The 22,588-nt window shown below is 41.2% G+C and overlaps 2 protein-coding genes across 2 annotated transcripts; one reads left to right on the forward strand and one right to left on the reverse strand.

The window, feature by feature from the left end:
• Positions 1-17: 17 nt before the first annotated feature.
• Positions 18-4,910, reverse strand: LOC125298600 (gastrin/cholecystokinin-like peptide). Its single transcript, XM_048249395.1, has 3 exons — positions 4,832-4,910; positions 328-585; positions 18-240 (listed from the first exon to the last, which is right to left on the reverse strand). The coding sequence occupies exons 2-3, from the start codon at positions 581-583 to the stop codon at positions 161-163; spliced, it is 336 nt and encodes a 111-aa protein (XP_048105352.1). The 5' UTR covers positions 584-585; positions 4,832-4,910; the 3' UTR covers positions 18-160.
• Positions 4,911-6,689: 1,779 nt separating this feature from the next.
• On the forward strand, positions 6,690-15,284 carry krt99 (keratin 99). Its single transcript, XM_048249403.1, has 9 exons — positions 6,690-7,219; positions 7,519-7,644; positions 7,832-7,914; positions 8,109-8,265; positions 8,623-8,784; positions 10,830-10,955; positions 12,318-12,535; positions 14,079-14,113; positions 14,699-15,284. Exons 1-9 carry the CDS (start codon positions 6,914-6,916, stop codon positions 14,803-14,805), a joined length of 1,320 nt encoding a protein of 439 aa, XP_048105360.1. The 5' UTR covers positions 6,690-6,913; the 3' UTR covers positions 14,806-15,284.
• The last annotated feature ends 7,304 nt before the right edge of the window (positions 15,285-22,588 follow it).

Genomic DNA, 22,588 nt, shown 5'->3' on the forward strand with positions numbered 1-22,588 from the left:
ACATTGTTTTTTTTTTTTAAAATGTATAGGCCCTTGAAAAAATAAGTCAAGCAATGCTTTTGTCGCTATGCCGTGGCATTTATTTCAAGTGAACAAGCAAATGCAATACACTTCTGGTTACTGATCCTTTACATAAACCTAGTAAACCTAAATGCAAAAATCAGTCGCTGCTTCGTTTCCCAAAGTCTACCCAGCCTTTGTAGTCCCGGTCTAAGAAGCATTCGTCTCGACTGATAATTTCTGTGAATCAAATAACAGTGGCATGAGATTTCAGCGCATTAACAGTATGCATTGGTCCTGCTTTGTCTCCATCTTAGTGACACACACCTGCAAGGGCCTGCATGATCTGCCGGTTCATGAACTCGCGCTGGTCGTCGGGAAGGGTGATCATCCGTTCCATCCGCGCATCACGAGACTGGACAGAGTTCTCCCGCCGCGTCAGGGCCTTGCCGAGGACGTCTCTCCTGGCGCGGAGCGCCGGCTCTGTCTTGCCGTCCGTCCCGGGTTGAAACAGAGGGGAGGCGAAGCACGAGACTCCGAACAGTGCAATGAGAGCAATCACGTAGAGACGTTGGAGAGCCATACCTGTACCGAGAAAAGACCAAGGACAAGAAAAACTGAATTGTTTTTTTGAGTAGAAATGGATGGATAAAATGACCACAAAGAGAATCATGTGAGAGAGGCCCGAATGGTTTGAAGCAATACCAACCAACCGAGCAGTCAACCAACCAACTAACCAACAAACAGGGGTGAAAACATAACCTCCTTGGCAGAGGTAAAGAATCTCCTGTGGTTTACTAATGTATAGTAAACTGTTAGTCTCTTGGAGCAGAAATTAGTCTAGGTGTTTGTATGATCTGCATGAATCTGCAGTGGTGAGCTGTATATTTTTTTTTTAAATGTTCAAAGAAAATAGAGTATCTTACCTGTGTCAAGGTGTGGAAAATAGACCAGTTAATAAGTGAAAGATAAATTAGTCAATGCTACTCTGATTTGAAATCTGTGCTCCTTATATAGGGAGGTGACATTGATGCTCTCAAATCAATAATCCAAATGTACTGTGCTATGAAAGAGATATAGGTCTTAGATGAAGTTGGTGCGTAAAAGGAAATGGTAAAATTGACTAAAACAGGAGGAATGAGCTTTTAAGGGAGTTTCCGCAGAGATTAACCTGAAATTAACTCTCCACTTTTACGAGTCCATTACTCCTCCACCTCATTCAAACCAGAGGGGCGGAAGTTGGTGAATCCATACACCTGCCTATTGATCCGCAACACATTAAATTGCAGGAGTAACGTCACCGCCATTGTCCTTATCTAAACCGAACCACTGAGTGCAGCCAAGAGCATCGGCTTAACGGAAGATTCTGGAAATATTGATGACCCGAGTGGACTGATGAATAGAGCGTCCTCTACCAAAATCAATCAACTGACTGCACTTTTATTTTTTGTTCAAAGTGATGCCATTAAAGAGCATTAACGACATTGGAGCTTATGCAGCACAGATATCTTACTTTGATACCTTTTCACCTATTCACAAATCTACCATGTGTACATGTGGGAAATGTCCAATTTTAAAAAAAGAGAGAAAGTAACAATTAACATCCAAAACATTTGTAGCAACGATGAAGTAAGTCTGCAGACTATCTAGCTCCACAACTATGGCAAATAGATACACTTTAAAATGTGTATAGCTTGTTTCGATGACATGGAAGCTTTAGCACAAGTTCTGCTAGGAAGATTACATTAAGTGCTTACATAATTGCAAAAGAGTTCTCCAATGTTTTCTCAGTTAGCCTTTTAAAATTATATTAGATTAAACAGAATGTGCTTCTGGAACATTGGATGAATGGTTGCTGATACTGGGCAATGTAGATATTGCATTAAAGATCAGCCATTTCAAAATAGTATTGTATTTTATTGGGTTGAAGAAAATGGCTTCAAAATACTTTATAGGTGTGTATTTTTGTAGTTCAAAAATACTGCCAAATATTTTTCTTGCTTTTAGTGCTGATTTAGTAATTTGCCCAGACTTGTTGTGATCAGAATATTGAGTTTCAGAAAGATGATCCTGTGCAAAATGAGTAACGTGTTTGCTCACGTACACAATGCACTCCCTCTCACACCAACCTCAAGTTTCTTGAGAACTTAAATCATCCACATGGAACATTTAACACATGGAACCGGTTATGTGGTAGCCCTAAAACATTTCTCAAGAATTTGTGCCAAAGCAACACAAGGATAAAAAATCATATTCATGCCCCTTGGCATCAAGCCAGTACCCAGTTAAATTAACTAAAAGGCTCATGACCCTACTTGATCAACAGCGTTACACAGTGCAATATCAAGCAATCTGGCCTGGAATTGACGCTTTCAGAAACTTGTCTCCACTTTGTACCACTTGACAAGTTCAGTTGTGACTTTTTGAGTACATCTCTGATACAGTATTTAGGCTATGAGATACAACAGGCAGGTCAGCATAGTTAGTCTGTTAACTGTTTGCAGGTTTATGGCAAGTCTCATAGGCAGAGAAAAGCTGTTGCTCTCAACAGAGTCAGTGTAGTGATGAAGGAATAGATTAAATAGACAGATATGGAAGGTTTGCAAAGTGATTTCATGATCACTTTAGAGCAGTGGTTCTCAAACTTTTTCTGTCATTCCCCATTTTGGAGGTGGGGAATGTTCAAGCCCCACCAGACCCCATCAATCCGTCAAAATGGCAACTTTAAAGTATTTTTTCCGCATGTTGGTTCCACATTACATTTCCCGTATCGATCTGCTGGATCAGATTTTATTCTAATTCATATGTCAGTCTGTTTATTACTCAATGTTTGTGTGTGGCTATTTTGTTTTGAATCTATGATCTTCCTTGTGAAAAAAAGAAAGGCATTATTAAAGATAGGTACAAAGAGACAAATTTCCTCCTGTACATCGCAACCCACCTGTCATGTCTCTATTCCCCATTAGTGGGGCCCGCCCCACACTTTGAGATGACTGCTTTAGACTATTTTTAGTATTTTCAAAATCAAAACTGCAGTATGATATTTTGATACATGACGTAGCTACTTTATTTTGTAGTTTATTTTGATACACTTAAAGGAACCATATGTAAGATTGTGGCCAAAACTGGCACTTTCTAATTACTGTAGAGTGGTGTATCCCCTCCCCCTCCCCCCTGACTCGAGGTTGCCAACCCGGATACCATAACACTACTGACTTTGTGATTAGTAGATAAGTGGAGGGTGGCGCATCAGGCCAAAACACAACATGACATTCCACAGAATCCTGGGTGGTGCTGGTGTATCGAGACAGGTGAACTTCTAACCACTTCAGTCGACTGCGAGGGGGACATTAATTACCAAGCATGTCAGTAGCTCACAAACCATTAAGCTGAAGGATAAATTATAGGGTTCAGCCTCTGTGCTCTGTAACTTGCCATCTGTCAGTGAACAGAATAAAATGCCACACAATCTACATAATTGTTTTTCTTTCTTTTAATCTCTGTTCACACAGTTCTGGAGAACAGACCAAACAGGTTGTGTTTGTCACAGAGGTGTGGAGTTGAATGTTGTCTAAAAAAACAAGGTAATTCCACGCAAAACTGTCACATCCATAACATTACATTACATTACATTACATTACATTTGGCTGACGCTTTCGCATGGATGGATTATGAACTTTTGGGTCCCTGAGCCCAGATGTATTAAGGGCCCCCCACTAATTGTCGCCTATGTGGGAAGGGGGGTTTGGGGGTCCTCCCCCAGAAATGTTTTCATTTGTTTGATGTGATTTCCTGTGTTTTGGTGCATTTTGGGGATGGCCAATACTTTAATTCAATTAGATTCATAGCCTACATCCTGATTTGATATTGAGGCAGTGATTACAGGCTTGGTAGGCCCATGCAGTAATCCATCCCTGCGCATGTGGGCAGATAGTTGAAGTACTAGAAAGTGGAAAGTGGAGAAGCTGCGTTTATCCATTATGCCCCCAAACTATGGAACACCCTGCCTCTCTACATCAAGCAGGCGAGTTCAGTAAATATTCTTAAAAAAGATCTGAAAACATACCTGTACAGGAAAGCTTTTAGTTAACTCATCTTATCCTGTAGACTACTTTTTCAGATTATTCTACATCTGCTGCTATTGGAGGGCGCAGCCAGCCAGAAGCAGATGGGCTCCCCCTATTAAGTCAGGTTCTGCTCAAGGTTTCTTCCTGGAATATGGGAGTTTTTCCTTGCCACAGTTGCCATATGGCGTGCTTGTGGGGGGTAAAGGGTTAAGGCTGCCAGTCTTACGACATGTTATTTTCTATATTTTTGATATGTTGCTGAGTGGATCATAAACGGCCCCAGCAATGAAGAAAAGTGATTGATAATGACTGACTGACTATTATTGTGTTACATGCTTCAAATGTAAAGCACTTTAAGCTGCATTCTGTGTATGAAAGGTGCTATACAAATAAAGCTTATTATTATTATTATTATTATAGATAAGTCATATGTGGGCAGATGGTTGGAGTACTAGGGATAAATCATAGGTGGGCAGATAGTTGGAGTACTAGAATAGAATATAGAATATCTTCATTTGTCATTGTAACAGATACAACACAATTAAGTGCAGTCCTTGTCAAGTGCATGAAGACATTGAGGTAGTATATTCATAAATAAATACATTGAAAAAGAAATGCTACTACTGCATACATATGGTTAATGCTAAAAACACATAGGAGACACACCCATACAGACATCCACTTTTAAAAATTGCACATAGCCCTATTGCCACAAGTGAGTGGTGGGAACTATATGCTTTAGTAGCACTATTCAATGCACTTACGGCTGTTGGATGAAAACTCTTTTGTAGTCTGTTTGTTCTTGTTTTCATGGACCTGTATCTCCTGCTTGACGCCAATAGTTTGAACAGTGTGTGACCGCCCAGGGTGTGATGAGTCCTGTAGGATGGTTTTGCCTTTTTGAGGCAGCAGGAGCTGTGAAGTTCTTCCAGAGAGGGGAGAGAACAGCTCATATTCTGTGCTGCCTTTGTAACCCCCTGGAGCTTTTCCTCGGTTCCACAGTGCAGCTTGAAAATCACACACAGAGACATATGACACAGGTGGACAGATAGTTGGAGTACTAGGGATAAGTCATATGTGGGCAGATAGTTGGAGTACTAGGGATAAGTCATATGTGGGCAGATAGTTGGAGTACTAGGGATAAGTCATTTTGAGCATAAAATAAGTCAGACCCAGCATGTCAGTATATGGTTTAGGCAGATGTCCTTACTCAAGATTAAATCAGTGGATACCATAGAAAGGAGAATTCTGACAACAGCGGATACTAGTCATAGGGACGAGACCGCATATGTTGAGATGAGCATTTTAAGGGTCAAGATACACATACATATACATACAAGACATACATCATGAAAGTTGAAGGTGTTGGATTTTGACACTTTTAATAGCAATAAACCAAAAACTGATTAATATTTTGAAAGAGGTACTTCTCTGGTGAATGTCAGCTGGATGAGAACTACGTTTACAACTCCTGACTATAGCAAAAATGAATTAAGGAAAATAAAGGGATGGCGAACAGTCGGTCTCAAACTTTTTTCCGTCATTCCCCGCTTTGAAAGTTGGGAATTTTCAAGCCCCACCTGACTCCATCACCCCAGCAAAATGGTAACGTTAAAATATTATTTTTAGATTTTGGTTCCACATTTTGATTGAAAAAGAAAGACATTAATAAAGATAGGCACAAAAAAAGACAAATTCCCTCCTGTTCATGGCACCCCACCTGTCATGTCTCCATCCTCCACGCGCCCACCCCACACTTTGAGAACCACTGTTATCAAGATAAAAAAAAGATGTGTAATTGCCCCATTTGAAGGACAGATTTTTGCCTCAGTTGGACTGAGTTACTGCCCCCCCACCCAACCTGCAGTTTATTCCCATGCTGAGGTTTTGTCTGTTGCAGAATCCTTGACTGACTGTTGACTTGAGGTGAAACAAAACAATTAAGCCTATTCCCTGTCTCTCAGCTTCTTAAGACTAACGTTGAATAACGATGTTCTAATCCTGTCACAAATGTACAACACAACAATAGATAGTAGGCCTGAATGGGAGGATCCCCTCACTAGTCTGCACGCAAGCAATGTCTGCAGTCACAACACGCATCGTCTTTGTTCACAGTAAATCCTTTTCATGGATGGACTTTTTTTTTTGCCAGAGTGTCCCTTCATAGAAAAGAGATGCATGTTTCTCTTTCAAAACAACTGATGCATTTTATTTGAACATTCTTAAGGTCTATATCTAAAGCCCGTGGACCGTGAAGAGAGCCGCTAAATGTTGTCACCTGAATAGATGTCTGCCATCACTGAAGGGGAGGATCACTCAGGCAACAGTTATTGCGTGACTAATGGCTTTGGTGACAGCTCTCTTTGGTAAAATAGTTTAGATAGCCACAGACAAGATTCAACAAATAGATTCTAGAATATTTAATGGATAAGCATTTCTCTGAAAATCTTCACCTGTTGATCAATTATCCCACTGATGACAACTATGCTGCAGGGCAATGTTCCTGCATTGGGTTTCTGGCCCATCCCCATTGACCCACATTATTTAACCTTAAATCAACAGTAGGCAAATGTTCATGATCATCCAATCAGAAGATCAGAAGAAACATACACAGGAATTTCCATGGAAGTGTTTTTGTTTGTTGTTGACTTGGCATTTTTGCAGTTTAACAATGGCAAATCGATGTAAAAAAAAAAACTCAGGTAATCGCCCACACAGGGATTACCTAGAAGTAGCTGCATTAAAAAGGTCGCTAGTAGCCACTATATAAAGAAGTGACTGGAAAGTGAGAGCATACTTTCAAAAGAAGAAAAGGACACGTCTGGATTACTTCGCTCGCAAGCATCATGTCTGTGAGAGTCAGCCGAAGCAGTAGCTACAGCAACAACAGCAGCAGCGGTGGAGTCTACGGTGGAACCGGCGCCTTCAGTTCCGCCCGCGTGGTGATTCTCGGCGGGATCGGCAGAGGTGGCTCTAGCGTCTCCATGCCATATGGAAGTGTATACGGAGGCGCGGGGGGATATGGCACGCGCATCTCCAGCTCTGTTTCCTCTGTTTCTATGGCAGCGCCAGGTGGCGACATTGTTGGTGTCGCCAGCGAGAAGCATACCATGCAAAATCTCAACGACCGCCTGGCGTCTTACCTCGAAAAGGTATAGGTACTCAAGATTGAAGAGGAGATCAAGATGAAACGCACAAAGTGGAGAAATTAAACAGCAACATCTCATCTCGGAAATTATGATCATTATTAATTCTCCCATATTGTGAAAGGGAAGTGTTCCCATATTTAAAGGGAACACTGATTAAACATAGCCGATCACTTTATCAATATGCAGTTTAGACTAGCCTAGGCTACTCAGTGGTTGATGTTTGCTCTATTGTCTAGACTACAGTGGCTGGGCAATATCTGGGGAAGAATAAAAAAATAATTTATCCGCACTTACCCCCGCAGGTAAGGTCACTGGAGTCAGCAAATCGGAAACTGGAGCTACAGATCAAAGAATTTTATCAGAAGCAAGCACCTGTACACAAGGATTTCACTGGCTTTCATGCCACAATCGAAGACATCTGCAAAAAGGTAGAGTGTTCATTAAGCCTACATGGCCAATGCAAATAATGGTTTATGTTGAATGTTTAATTTTAGTCTTAAAAACGTTGATCTTGACATAGTCCTCACATAGTCTAATCATACTATTATTTTTATATGTTGGTAGATTGTGTTTTTTTATATATATATTAATTCATCCATATATTTTCTTTAAAAGATTTTGGACAGGCTAATAGAAAATGCCAGGATAACTCTGCAGATTGACAATGCAAAACTTGCTGCTGAGGACTTCCAGCTGAAGTGAGTGAATAAGCTACAGTTTCATTTGTCTTTTAAAGCTTTAGGCTACAACCCGATGTGTCTCGTAAGTAGCCTATGGGTATGGTCTTATGGCCTACAAAAATATCAACAGAACCAATAATATTAATATGTAGAATTTTATTGTAATCAATTTAATATGTTTATATGCTTCTTATACCTTTGTGGCGTCACAGGCAAAAGAATGAGATGGGAATGCGCATGTCTGTGGAAGGAGACATGGCCAGCCTAAAGGCGGTCCTGTCGGAGCTGCAGATGGGCTGTGGAGACATGAAGATTCAGATCAAGGGGCTGAGTGAGGAGCTGGTCTGGCTCAAACGCAACCACGAGGAGGTAAGGGCACGCCACGCCACACCGCCCATCACGTGCATACATCTTTCAGGTGTTTTTAGTGACTTGACAAGATATGATGAAACCACAGGGACCTTGAAGCTCCTAAAATAATAGTCACTGAATGTATTTGCTGTCAATGAAAGACAATTAAAGGGGAGGCATGTCACACTAGCAGGGCTTTAGGGTTGAAGTTTATCTCTCTTGAGCAAGATTATTATCACCATAGGTTTCAAGCTCTCTCTTCCGCTTTCTTTCTTGCTCACACACACACACACACACACACACACACAATCTCTCTCTCTCTCTCTCTCTCTCTCTCTCTCTCTCTCTCTCTCTCTCTCTCTCTCTCTCTCTCAGGAAGTACAGGGGCTGAGAGCCCAGCATGGTGGTTCTGTCAACGTGGAGGTGGACTGTGCTCCTCCTGTGGATCTGGAGAAGGTGATCCAGGAGGTCAGGCAGCAGTATGAGTCCGCAATCCAGGAGAGCCGCCGCACCGCAGAAAAATGGTTCGAGAACAAGGTGAGGCGACTGGGTTCTGATAACGTTCTGATCAGGACAATGGTGTCCAGTGAAACAACAAGAGGAGACAGGGAAAGACATTATGGTCACATTTTTATGTCTATTGTTTTGGTAACACCAGTGTGTTCCAATTGGGATTATTCCCCTATTATAGCATTGATATACTTTGTACTGGTGACTATACATTATAGTGTATATAATGTATATATTATAGTGAAGTGCCCTTGGGCAAGGCACCTAACCCCTCAATGCTCCCCGAGCGCCGCCGTTGTAGCAGGCAGCTCACTGCGCCGGGATTAGTGTGTGCTTCACCTCACTCTGTGTGCTGTTTGTGTTTCACTAATTTACCGATTGGGTTAAATGCAGAGACCAAACAGGTGCGGTTAACTTTTGCCAATGGTGCAGCAAATTTGCAGCAATGTCATGCAAATTAGGTTTGTCACCAGAAGTTCACTGGAAGTTTGCTATTATTGGCTGGTGTGGTGTGGTGGCAATTCACTGGCGGACACATTTGCCACTAGAGGCAAACTTCTCATTGTTGCCAGAACTTTGCTGGAAGTTTGCCTCTAGTGGCCAACATGGGCAAGCTTCTGGCAATATGTTCTAGTGACCTCATTTGTTTCCCACAAATCACCCACAAGTTTGCAGCAAATCTGCCGCAAACATTTCATTTTTGTAAGGGTTAGCTTATTAGGCTTGTTGCTTACATAAACAGAGAACTAAGTGAAAGATCAGAACAGAGATGAAGTGATCAGGTTTGACCCTTCTCTATTCTCTGTCAAACTCTTCACCAGTTTGGATAAAGGATGTCAATTAGTCACAAACACACCCGCTTTAGTTGAGCGGTACTTTTCTACACATGTGCCGTGATTAGAACCCACTAACCAATAATACTCCTGGCACTTCACCTCACTGAACACCAGTTGTACACTACTGGTAACGTTAGGCCTGTGTCTGAGTGTATCCACGCATTGAATGAGTGGAGTGAACGCACATCTACAAAATTTAAACAGGTGCTGGGTATATGGCTTAGCCAATAATTGAAAAATAAAAAGATACCCGCACACTGTTCTATAAGCCCCCAGAGTGGTTTATTAACAACGTTTCGGCCAGAGGTCTTCGTCAGGTATCAAAGTATCCACGTATTGCTCACACATAGACATGCCCAGGAAGTCCCAGCACTTGCCTCCTTTTGTGAATGAACCCTTTCAAGAGAGTTCCATTATCAGCATCATAGTTGGCCCCACAAGACTTCCTTTTTAACATTCCATATGTTATCTTAATGTAGAGGAAGTAGACTGGGGCCCAAATACAATGTTCAAGCATTGTTTTTGTTTTTATTGTTGAAAGGGGAACTTTGGAAAATGATGTCATAATCCCTTTCATACCGCAGCATGAGCCAAAGATCTTGTATCAACAATCAAAGAACTACAATAGTTACCGGTAATCCACCTGGATTTCGTTTAAATGTCAGCAATTAATCATGTTTTTTGCATCATTCTGGTAATGACAACAGACAGTTGACTGGCATACCTGACGTTTACAGACCCACCCCACATAATAGGTGTATGTGTTCACTCAATGGAACATATTTGTCAATTGTCATGCACCTGGCACACTCTGACACCTACGTGTGACTGATATCTTAAGCTCTTTGAAACGATGTTGGTGTAATGTGGTAAAAAGATGCGACAGTGACAGTCAATCGGGTGTCACGCCCCCAAAACATGCCCGGGGTGGGTGACGTAGTTCCAGCTTGAAGAACTGCAATCAAAGCAGGAGGAACCCGCACACCAAACACTGCTGAAGTAATTATGTAGACTTATTTGATAAACAAATCGGTGAAAAAGTGCTTTCTAGTAATAAGTGCAAAATGCTCTCAGAACGTCGGCAGTATGGAAAATAATGTGACAGGGCATCAACACCAGCACACCAAGTGACGGTGGCTAGTGGACAATGGCAGGTGGCTCATTTCAGTATGTCCACCTTTATGATAACAGAATCATATCTCAGGGTTTTCCTTGTTCCCCGTGCGTGTTGTGCAGGTTGAAGTGCTACAGACCCAAATGTCCACCAGTGTCACCGAGGTCAAGACCTATCAGACAGAGATGAGCAACTTACAGAAAACCTTCCAGACTCTGGAGATCGAGCTGCAAGGACTCCAGTCACAGGTATGGTCAATCCACGCAAATACAATCAGTGTCCACTAACTATGAGCTAAATCATTGTCACTCTGTGCCTGGTTTCTGTTTGAAATGATTTGTCTCATCTCCTCTTCCTCTTTAGTATCACCAATCATACATCCCTGATATATATATATATACATACATGGATTTCTATGCAAAACATGCGTGCGCAACTAAGAGGCAGAAAGCACCATAGAACAGCATAGAGCAGTGCTCTCCATGAAAAGAATAAAATGGGTTTTTGTGCTGAAAACTGCACCAATTCGAAATCACGATGGTTAGAGAATGTTAAATATGTTCAATATCCCTAACGGAATGCATGTCTTCACCAAAAATGACAAAATACGATGTTATATTAATAATGGAAATGAACAGCAAACTTTGAAATATAGTCTGAAATGAGATGTTATTATCATTGAGACAACAGGGGTATACTGTACACAAAAATCCGATTGTAGCTTACAGCAGCCGACTATTTAAGTTAAGTTGATAACGTTGTGGATGGCCACCAAGCGTCTTCTGCCCCACGGCTGCGCGCGCATCTACCGGTAGTTTTGTTGGTAATCGGGAAACCCGTGTATATATATATATATATATATATATATATATATATATATATATAAACCTTTTACAGCTGCAGTTTCTTACTCATGTCCCTTACTTCTGATTCGTTTTCTGACTGTCCATAACCCCACATCGACACCCCCCCACACACACACACTGTCTGTCCATCTCTCTCTCTCTCTCTCTCTCTCTCTCTCTCTCTCTCTCTCTCTTTCTCTCTCTCTCCTCTCTCAGACATCATTCAAATCGACATACCTTTAGATGCATAGTTCCTTCCTCTTCCTCTCTGTAGTCTGACCTGACTCAATTCAATTCAAGAATGCTTTATTGGCATGAACGTTTCAGGAACATTATTGCCAAAGCTCAATTACATGTACACGTAAGAGGTTTAAAATAAATGTTGAACAGAATTGTAAAATTAACATATAAGAGGACATAAAAGTAGACATAGAACAACAATTCTAATAATAAAAACAAATATACAACATTGTAGGTGGTTGTTGCCTCACTGGCTGTCCCTCAGGTAATGGCAGGCTGCTTAATTTTGCAGCCAGAATGGCCACATCCTCGTTCTCTCTCTGACTCTCTCTCTTTCTCTCCTCTCTCTCTCTCCTCTCTCTTTCTCCTCCCTCACACATCCTTCAAACATACGACATTCGACATACGACATTCGACACTAGACATTAGATGCATAGTTCCTTCCGCTTCCTCTCAGTAGTCTGACCTGACTCTCTCTCTCTCTCTCTCTTTCTCTCTCTCTCTCTCTCTCTCTCTACCCTGCAGAGAGGTAACCTGGAGCGCCAGCTGTCGGAGGTGAGTGGGCGCTACGGTCTGCAGATGAGCCAGCTTCAGATGCAGATCGACAGCCTGGAGGCCGAGCTCAAGCAGCTCACCATCAGCATCGAGCAGCAGGGCACCGAGTACAAGCTGCTGCTGGACATCAAGATGAGGCTGGAGGGGGAGATCGCCGAGTACAGGAGACTGCTGGACGGGGACTACAGGTGAGAGAAGGAAGCAGACAGGAAGGAACCGTGGGAATAAACAAGGAAGTGGAGAACAGGAAGACACCGTGGGCATCTGTTGGTGCTCTTAACTGATGTAGACTTGTAGGCCCACTGTGGTCAAGTGGCCATGTTTTAATGACAGTTAATGTCAGTTACAGTAGACTAGTATAGCCAATATCCAGTAAAATGCTTTTTTGGTCTTGAATTCATTTTTCCAAGAAGACAGTAGGTGGGTTTACAGGACAGTTTTTTTGTCATTCTGATTAAGCTATTCCGAATGAAAAATCTGTGCTATCTGTTTACATAGTATAGAGTCTTTATTGTCCTATAAGGATATTCTTTTTCACACATATCATTGTTACATTCCATGCAGGATACATATAACATATAACATATAACCCCCCCCCCCCCAATTCCCTCCCTCCTCAACACCATACAAGCAAAAGGGTGGACAGTGCAGACAACATAAAACACATAAGAATAGGGAGAATGGGTAATTGCCACAGGAGTTTGTTTAGTGCAGTGATTGCTGAGGGTATAAAACTTTTCTTAAAGTGCACTTTTTTCCAGTCCAGGGCTCTGTATCTGCGGCCAGATGGGAGTAGGGTGAAGAACCGGTTCAGGGGATGGTCAGGGCTGCTTACTATGGTGTGTGCAAGGCGTGTGGTGGCTGTGTCATTTCGTCCAGTGAGGCTGGGGTGGGAAGCTGTATTATCTTGGATGCTAAGTGTGAGATTTTAATGAGTTTGTTCTTGCTGGTGACATTTAGTATGGTGAAGAAACAGGGGGAGCAGTAGAGTAGAAGGGGTTGGATGATGCTTTTGTAGAGTAGCAGAAGGAGATGGGGGGCAACATACAGTGATCTTAGTTTGCGTATTGCATACAGTCTCTGTTGTGCACGTTTCTGCGTAAGTTTCTTGATGAGTTGATGGCGCTGGATTGTATTGAATGCGGAGCTGAAGTCAACAAACAGAACTGAGGCAAAGTTATGGGGAGTCTGGAGGTGGTGAAGGAGGGAGTGGAGAAGGCATGCCACTGCGTCCTCTGTCCCCCTTTTCGGCCGGTATGCAAATTGGTATGGGTTCAGTTGTGTGCTGACAGCAGGTAAGATGAGTTGTAGTATGATTTTCTCCATGCATTTCATGATTATTGGGGTGAGTGCGACCGGACGGAAGTGGTTGGGCTCTGAGGGGCGTGGTTTCTTGGGTACAGGTGTAATGGGGTACGTTCCATTCCGATCAGGTGCTCTCAATCGCTTTAGAATCTTTGATTGGAATAGACGTTGCAGCTTTGCTTTTGCTTGAGAAGCTACAGTATTGCCTATATGCATGGCTGCTCAATCGGAATAACAGAATACAGAAAACAGAAAACAGAATACACCATCCCAGATTGGCAGTTTTATTCCGATTGGAGTAAATGGAGTAAAAGTGTCCATGCAAACCCACCGAGTGACAAACACATATTATGTAAGTGATGTTGTAATGTATAGGAATGTACATTAGGACCTTTTACAGCTACACTGACTTTGTCTCTCCAACAGTGTCTCAACGGTGCAGGTGGAGGAGGAGGAGGATGGTAGGTCTTTTCCCCATCAGTTTGAAATTATACATAATAATATGTTTATTATTATTATTATATTATTATCGCATAGCCCTCCATCTATTGGTTTGTCCAGACATATTTGTCTGTCCTTTGTTTATGGTTTACATCTACTGGTTAAAAGTGGTGAAAATCTACTTATGGTCTGTAGAAGATTGGTCAGAGGTATATCACTGTCAAATAAAAGCGTAAAATGTCTAGACTCCAGACAGGAAACTGTGGCGAAATGTGGACTGCATGTGATGGAATGGGAACCACAGATAATAACATTGGAGTGATTACAAGATTTATGACATTTCAAAACCAACTCAAAAGTCTCTTGGCGAAGGGTTTGAAAGAGGGTTAAAATTCTGTCTAAAAGCAGGAAAATGCCAGGGTTAAAGGTGGACCTTATAAGAAAAGTCAGCAGGCCTGGCCTTGTTAGTATCTCTTTGATACACTCCTAGGCCATTGAAGAGATGCGTGGAAAAACCCATAGGAATATTACATCTGTGATGAATCAGAGCTTGCATGTCCATTTTTCATACTAAAATGGCATGTTTCCATTTTCCCTCCTCTCAGAGCACAACCCACACAGACAGCGGAGGGTGAAGGTCATCGTGGAGGAGATGGTGGATGGAGTCGTGGTGTCATCCTCCGTGGATGAGAAACTCCAGGAGGTGGCCTAGGCTAGGATTCTGGGACACTGTGGACAAGGCTGTGCGTTTTTGTCAAGAAACATTTATTATGTGTGTGCGTGTGTGAGGACCTGGGTCATTTCCTGATCCCTTCCTTTCTCTTCTCTCTGTCACTATATCTTCACTCTCCTGTTGCATTAAAGGAGAAATCCGCCGAGTTTTCACATAGATCTCCGCTTCTCGAGGTCACAAAGTACTGTCAGTACAAAAAACAAACAAAAACAATTCTCCATCTGAGTCTTTTGTGTGAAGATTTGAGATCATTGCTGAGAAACGATCAAAAAGGTAAAAAATACATAAAATCACAGCCTTCACAGCTACAGCTTTACAACATGGAATTTTTTTAATAAATTATTCTTTGGTGCTACACATGTTATGATTATTGTGAATTTCCTGCATGTGCTGAGTACATTCCTATTCTAAAATGGTATTTTTGGAGGTGGTTATGCTGCAAATTAAAGTGTTCCTGTTAATTCCCTATTGATGTGTGTGTGTGTGTTTGATATTACCAGTAATAGCCACTAGATGTCAGGCTCCCCTTTGTCATACAGTTGTATAGTGCTGCGGTCGACAGTATGGAGACGTATGCTGTGGTGGTCACGCCGAAATCAAAAGATCCACTTAAACTCTCTCTCCTGTAATCTAGAGGCTATTTCTATAATTCCTATTGGTATAGGTAATAGGTATGCTTCTATAATTCCTATTGGTATAGGTAATAAGTATGCTTAAATTGTTCTTTTCAGGATTGCAGAATTTGTGCTTTAAAATGTGAATCTAAATTCTCGCAGCTAATAATAGCTAGTTGTACAACTATTGACAATGAACTATTAACAATTTTGATACCCTTTATTACCTAGCATAAAGTCTCTAGTGCCTGATCATATATCGTTTTTTCATTTCATTCAGTGTTGTTTGTTTTTACAATCTTGTACATTTTGTAAACGTTGTACAGTTGTACATTTTTGTAAAATAAGATCATCTTCATTCATTTACAAGTTTGAAGAGGTGGGTTTTGAGGGCCTGTTTGAAGGACGGTAGGGAGTTCGATTGTGTCATGTGGTCGGTCGGAAAGGGTGTTTCAGAGGGAGGGTGCATATGCATAAACATGTCTGTTACAAAACAATGAAATTGCAAAAAGAAGGCAAATCAAGGAAGAACTTGTTCATCTGTTTCACCTCTGTGACTCATCTGGATCTGACAGAGAATCGTCCTAATTAGTAGAGCTTTAGACAGACAGAGAGAAGAGAGAGTGCATGCATATAACAGACAGATTTACAGCAGTGAGATGGGTGTAAAGTGATCTGATAGGAGGAACATGCCTCTAAACTAGTGCAGCAAGGCTGAGTAGAGATGCGTTTAGGGACTGGAGGCTCTAACAGTGAGTGAAAGTTCATGCAAAAACACCATATTAATTATCACACAAGCCATTAAAGGGAATTAACAGATAAATCTTTAGATCCATCTGTCCAACTTGCCCCAACAAGGATACTGGCTGTCTTTCGCTCCGTAAAAGGTAATACTCTTGAGTGGGGTGTTGCCTTTGATTCGAATGGTGGGCGTGAAAAAGAAGCAGAGCTTTGAGGTACGCTAAGAGCACGGCAAACAGCCCGGCCCAGCTAAGATTACCTGAACAGAACACCCGTACGATACCTCTGAAAAGGAGGCACTCTGCACTGAAAGGAAGGGGGTTAAAAGCCCTTAGCACGCACTTGGCAAACACTGAGAACACTGAATCGGCCTTTCAGAAACAAAAACAATCTGATCATAGGATTACCTCCCTGCCTATAAGCTATATATATATATATATATATATATATATATATATATATATATATATGGCTATACTACAGTCAATTTCTATCACTTTTGAATGAATAGACTGTTTTAAATAGTTTTATAGGATCACTTTGTTGGTGAAATAAAGCAATCTGTCAGTATATGTATACACCAACAAACCGCTGCCACACCCAGGCGCGTAGCAAGCGTGGGGGATGTGGGTGTAACGTACACGAACTGGTAACTGGAACACGATTCTATCCCCCACCCTTTTTGTCAGATTAAAAGGAAAGTAAAATATGGAAATAAGCGCTCCCGTAAAGAGTTGGAACCGTATCTACCATAACGTACACACAGAGAGACACAAATAGGTCTGTTGATTTGATTGAACGGTCATCCAGCCAATCACATCAAGTTAGCCAGTGAAGAACCAGAGCCGCTCTGATCAAATTCAAAGTGTGCGTCTTTCAAGGCTGTGCTGCTGCTTGGGTGCATTATAACGTCTGCAGTGAGCAGATTTCAGGTAGAATTTAAATCATAATTGTTACCGCATTATGCTAATTTAGTAAACCAAAATTCACTGTCTGACTGACAGTTTTTGTCTCAATGTGGAAATGCAGGGAGTCAAAGTGAAAGCGGGAGTGCGCGCACCAAGGCACTTGTTTCTGCAGAAAGACCTTGGCTACTGTTCTCAGAGCATTATGCTTTCTCTGTCTATGATCTGCAGCTTTTCTCAAACTATGGGCCTCCTCAACAATTAACCTACTGGTCCACGTAGCCGCGAAATTAAGTTATGCCAGGTGCTTCACACGACTGATCATTTGCAGCAAGATTGAATGGTATGGAACCTCGGACTGAAAAAAAAGGCTAAACGTTTTCCCTATCAGAAATACTTATTAATTTAGTGTCATCAACCATATAGACATATAGCCCAGTCAGTACACATAGGTCTCCAATGCGCTTGGAAAAGATCTGAACAGCTTAATTACATCGCAGCCCAATTACATAACGTTCCATTTAGAACACCTTATTTGACCTGATCTTACAAACGTCGGCGGCATTTCACGGTCAATGTGTGTCGTAGTGCTACATCTACGGGAGATCTTAATGTCTTAAAAACGATCGCGTTCCATTTAGAACATCTTATTTTGATCTTACAAACGGCGGCGTCAAGACACATTTGAGTTCAACATCTGAGAACAAAGATTTCCAGCATGTAGAACTCAAATAGAACGCTTATGAGCGCTCGTGCAATGTGTGCGTCCCTGCAACAAGTAAAAATGGAGATAACGTGGGCTAGAAGCAACAATAGTTTAAACAACAACGTGGCTTCCTGTAACTGTCAATGAAAAAAGCATAGAAACTGCTCCCAAACTGCATTAAAATGGTGTGTTTAGCAATCAGATTGTTTCATTTTCCTATCCCACAACCCCCACACTTGATACGCCTCTGGCCACACCTAACCCCTGACAGGTAGCCTGTCTGTGCACGCCTGCAGGAGAGATGCGATGAGATGAGATGAGACGAGATGTGCTAGCTCCTTCACTTTCCATCTTACAGTTCCTTCAGTTCATTTTGTTAGAGTAAAGCTTTACATCGGCCTACACATTTGACTTTGTGAAGAGTAACATGCATTACAGTAAATTAGTGAAAGGTAAAATTAGATTAAATTAAATAAGTAAATTAGCCCAGTACACTTAGGGTCTCCTGAACTCGGGACAATTACAGTGCCCCCCCAACATTCTAAATCAATTGTATGCACTATATTCCTATGTAGCATACAAGGATACAAGGATACAAGGAAGTTTATTGTCACATGCATATAGTTACTGGAAGTAAGAAATGCAGTGAAATTATGTCTGGTGTCAGCCTATTTGTGCATTAATGGGGGGGGGGGGTGCAGTAGAAGAGGGGTTTAGTAGATTAAGTGGCAAGGGCTGCATAAAAAAGGTGGGGGAGGATGGGGGCAAGGAAAAACTCCCTTACCAAGGAAGAAACCTTGGGCAGATCCAATCCATTTACTATTGCAAGCAGAGTACTGTATGTATGATGTATGTGAATGATGAAAGTGAAGATGTGTGTGTGGGCGGGAGGGGAGTGGAGCAGTGACTGTGTGTGTGTGTGTGTGTGTGTGTGTGTGTGTGTGTGTAGTGTGTGTGTGGGCAGTGTGCTGTAAGTATGTTGGGGATGTGTGTTGGAGAAGCTTCCTGATGAAATAATGTGCTGTGTATGTAGGGGGCAGGGACTTACTATTGCAAGCAGAGTACTGTATGTATGATGTATGTGAGTGATGACAGTGAAGATGTGTGTGTGGGCGGGAGGGAAGTGGAGCAGTGACTGTGTGTGTGTGTGTGTGTGTGTGTGTGTGTGTGTGTGTGTGTGTGTAGTGTGTGTGTGTAGTGTGTAGGTGGGCGCAGTGTGCTGTAAGTATGTAGAGGATGTGTGTTGGAGAAGATCCTGAAGACAATGTGCTGTGTATGTAGGGGGTGTGCAGCAAGTATGTAGCTGAGCATAGTAATATTATGCACCATTTGAAAGCTTGGACTCTTGGGAATCCGTATATGACAACCTTGTTCATGTATAATCTGTATAGGGCTTTACATTGTCAGATTATTCATATTATGTCTCAATTAAATTGAATCAACAATGCCCTCGTCCCCCTTCCCTAGCTTCTAGGTGCAGTGTATATCCCTTAGCAATAAGTAGATGCAGCATATTGGGTGTTGAAATATTCACAGGATATATTCACATCCCAAGAAATTGAATATTCATGTTGTTTTATCCAACATTAGTTGTAGTGTATAGTCCCATCTTATACATATCCATTGAACCAACAAAGACAATGCAAAAACAGAGACTTTTGAGTAATGATTCCATTTTTTGTGTAATTATTCCATATCAGAACCCAACATTCCAAATAGTCTACAAGAAACTACAGAGTGTTACCTTTCATTTGAGACCAAGATTATGCTTCTACACCAAGAGGTTGCCACACAAGCCTTTTATTGTCAGTATGCATTTTAGGTAACCAAAAGTCCTATGGGGAGTTTCCATAGGGCATTTTACAAAACGCATGAGCATACTTTGGCAAATAATGGTCTATTCATATTGATACTCTACGGATTCACAAGACCTGGTAGTGGGCCTCAGTTGTTTTTCCAAGACAAAATAAATGACCAAGAGGGCAGAATGTGGTCATTTCCAGAGATGTACATAACCGCCTAAAAGAAAACTATCATTCTACCCTTTGCCACTCTCTAACAGTTCATCACACAGTCAATCTATTGGTACCAAAAAATTCTACAAGGCCTCGGCTTTCAAAAGAAACAGGGCCATTGTTAGTAGGCGGTGTGCAATTTCGAGCAAAAACTCAAAATTGGAGGGGGTGTAATGAGCTAGTGAAAGGGACATATGTTGGAGAGGAAGCTACAATTTCTTTTTGTTTACTATCCCGTTAAAGTTTTATATAAAAAATTACTATATCAAAACCACAATATTTTATTAGCATTGGCTGTCAGCGCACATCAGCAGCTTATAAGAACATTAAACACATGCCGTTCAACGTTTTTCTCCTGTTTTAACTTTGAACTATACCTTCTATACTGTATTTAAGGGCAAAGTTGATCAAGGTAATGTCAAAGCAAAACATTCTTATTACTCGAGCTGACCACAAAGGGAATCTGCTGATAAATCACATAGACACTGAGCATGATCAAACTCGGAGATGTAATGAAGAGTTGCACTGTAGTCTCGTAAGCAAGTTGGATCCATGAGAGAGCATGTATCACTAATCTAAGGGCCCACTTTTCTGATGAATCACAGAGTGACTCATGTGGGAAGGCCGGTTTTCCTGTGGGTGGCAGAAATTAGGTGCTATATGACACATATATAAGACGCTGCATGTTTACTCTACATTGACATTGAACTGTAAAGTTTTTTTTGCAAATACTATGCCATGAAATGATTTTGTGAAGATTCATTATCATAAAGTACTTTCATGGTCTACTTCTTCAGTGTTCTATTAGTTATCTTGAGATTCACCTGAAATACTTGTCTGGGCACAGATAAGAGGCTATATAATTATAAGGATAGATGTTTGTACTCTTTTATTTTCATGCAGTTATTGCCAATTATTAAGAGACTGTAGACACATTTGAACACATTTGTCATAACAAAACCCTTAATCTGACCATAAAAAAATGACACCTGACAATCATAGTCTATCATAGAATCATAGAATTAAGCAAGTGGGTAACACAGATGCTTTCTCATGTGTTGTAATGCTTTCTACCACATGGAGGCGCTCTAGAGCTCTAGAATGACAAAAGCAGGGTTTCATTGGTGCTATGGGCGTGCAGCTACAGCACTCTGAGCAGTAATCTCTTTAATAAGTTCCGTTGCTCTATTCGCCGTCTTTAGAGATGCTTAAGTACATGAATAAGATTTCCATCCTAACATTATAAAGATGACATCATTGTCAAAAATGCATGGATAATAAGGACAGTTCACAGAATTAGTTCCTGTGTGGATGTACAAACATGACACTCCCATCTTGCAATGGCCACTTATTATTTAATGTATGTTTATGCTTCTCGAGTGCTTTGAACATAAAGTCAAGTGGTAAGTGATAATTATATATCTATTAACAGCTCCCATTTACGACTAACATGGAACTGATAGCACCACGTGCCAGAGCTTCCATCAGCCAGAGTTAAGTAAATCATTGTGTTGTTACTCTCATCCAGTGCTATGCTCTAGCATAAAACTATGCTTGAAAATGTGCTGATATGTTACCATCAGTTTGTTTGCTATCCATTTTAAATCTCAAGAGAGTGAAGAATGTTGTGGTTAGACTCACCAGACAGACCCACCAAATTGCTATATGCATTTCAAGAATTGGTAAATGCAGTGTAGAAGCCTTTGCAAAACTCAAATGAACTATGGCAGATTTCTCATTGATGTTTTGAAATAAACAAGGTTCATCAATGTTTTATTAATATAAGTTACCTCCAGGCTTACACAATGTGTACATGCATTCTAATGCATGCACAATATTGGCCATTGATTACATTACAAGCCATCTGGACCGAAGCTTGTATTGTCATAGTGCTAAAAATATAGACGTGCATTACAGAATATGTAAGGATCATGACTTTGTGCAAACACATATTAAAAGAAAATATTTATGAAATGAAAATGTTGAATATCTGCCTCCATGTCACATATGTTTAAGACTGAAACGTTTAATCATCAAAGGGCCTAAGTGAGAAGGGCTGCCAAAATACATTAATCTTCTATCATGCACTAAGCACATTAACACTGTGGACGCCTCCAAAGCACAGAACTCTTGAGCAGGAACCAGGAACCAGAAACCAGTACAATCATCACTCTGACCGTAAACAGCCTCTGAGTCACCATCTCACGTTTTCAACGATGCATTAGAGAAACAATATCACAATACCAGCAGGTGAAGAAAACAACTCCATTTAATCTCTCAGCACATAGCGATTTGGTGCTCAAATCTTGGGTGTGGTTGCTTCTGGGGGCCTTGGATATTTGATTGTGTATCTTGACAAGGCAGGCATGGCAAAATGGCATAGCAACTAAAACATTCCATTGGTGGAGCATGACTTTAAAGGCAACATCCATTTGAGCGGCAGTGTTTCTCTTCCTCTCATTTTACATCTTTTATACATATTTTTTTAAACACTGTAAGTGCACTCCAAATGCACTTTTCCATCACAAGTGTGCAACATCACAAGGTCATCACAAGCAGAAACGGGTTATGATGATGAACATTTCCAAAGATGAATGTTTCCATTCCCTGTCATCACAGGAACCACCCTAGAATGTTGCCCTGAGGCGAGTATATGGCCTACTTTTAAAAGGTCTAAAGTCATCTTTTGAACTTACTGTTCAAAGTACTGTTTGAACTACCTGTTCTCGACTAAGTACCGAGGTGTCAAATTACCACTGAAAAAAGGAAGGAAAAAAAGGA

The sequence above is a fragment of the Alosa alosa genome, chromosome 7, assembly GCF_017589495.1.
Source record: "Alosa alosa isolate M-15738 ecotype Scorff River chromosome 7, AALO_Geno_1.1, whole genome shotgun sequence".
NCBI classification, from domain to species: Eukaryota; Metazoa; Chordata; class Actinopteri; order Clupeiformes; family Clupeidae; genus Alosa; species Alosa alosa.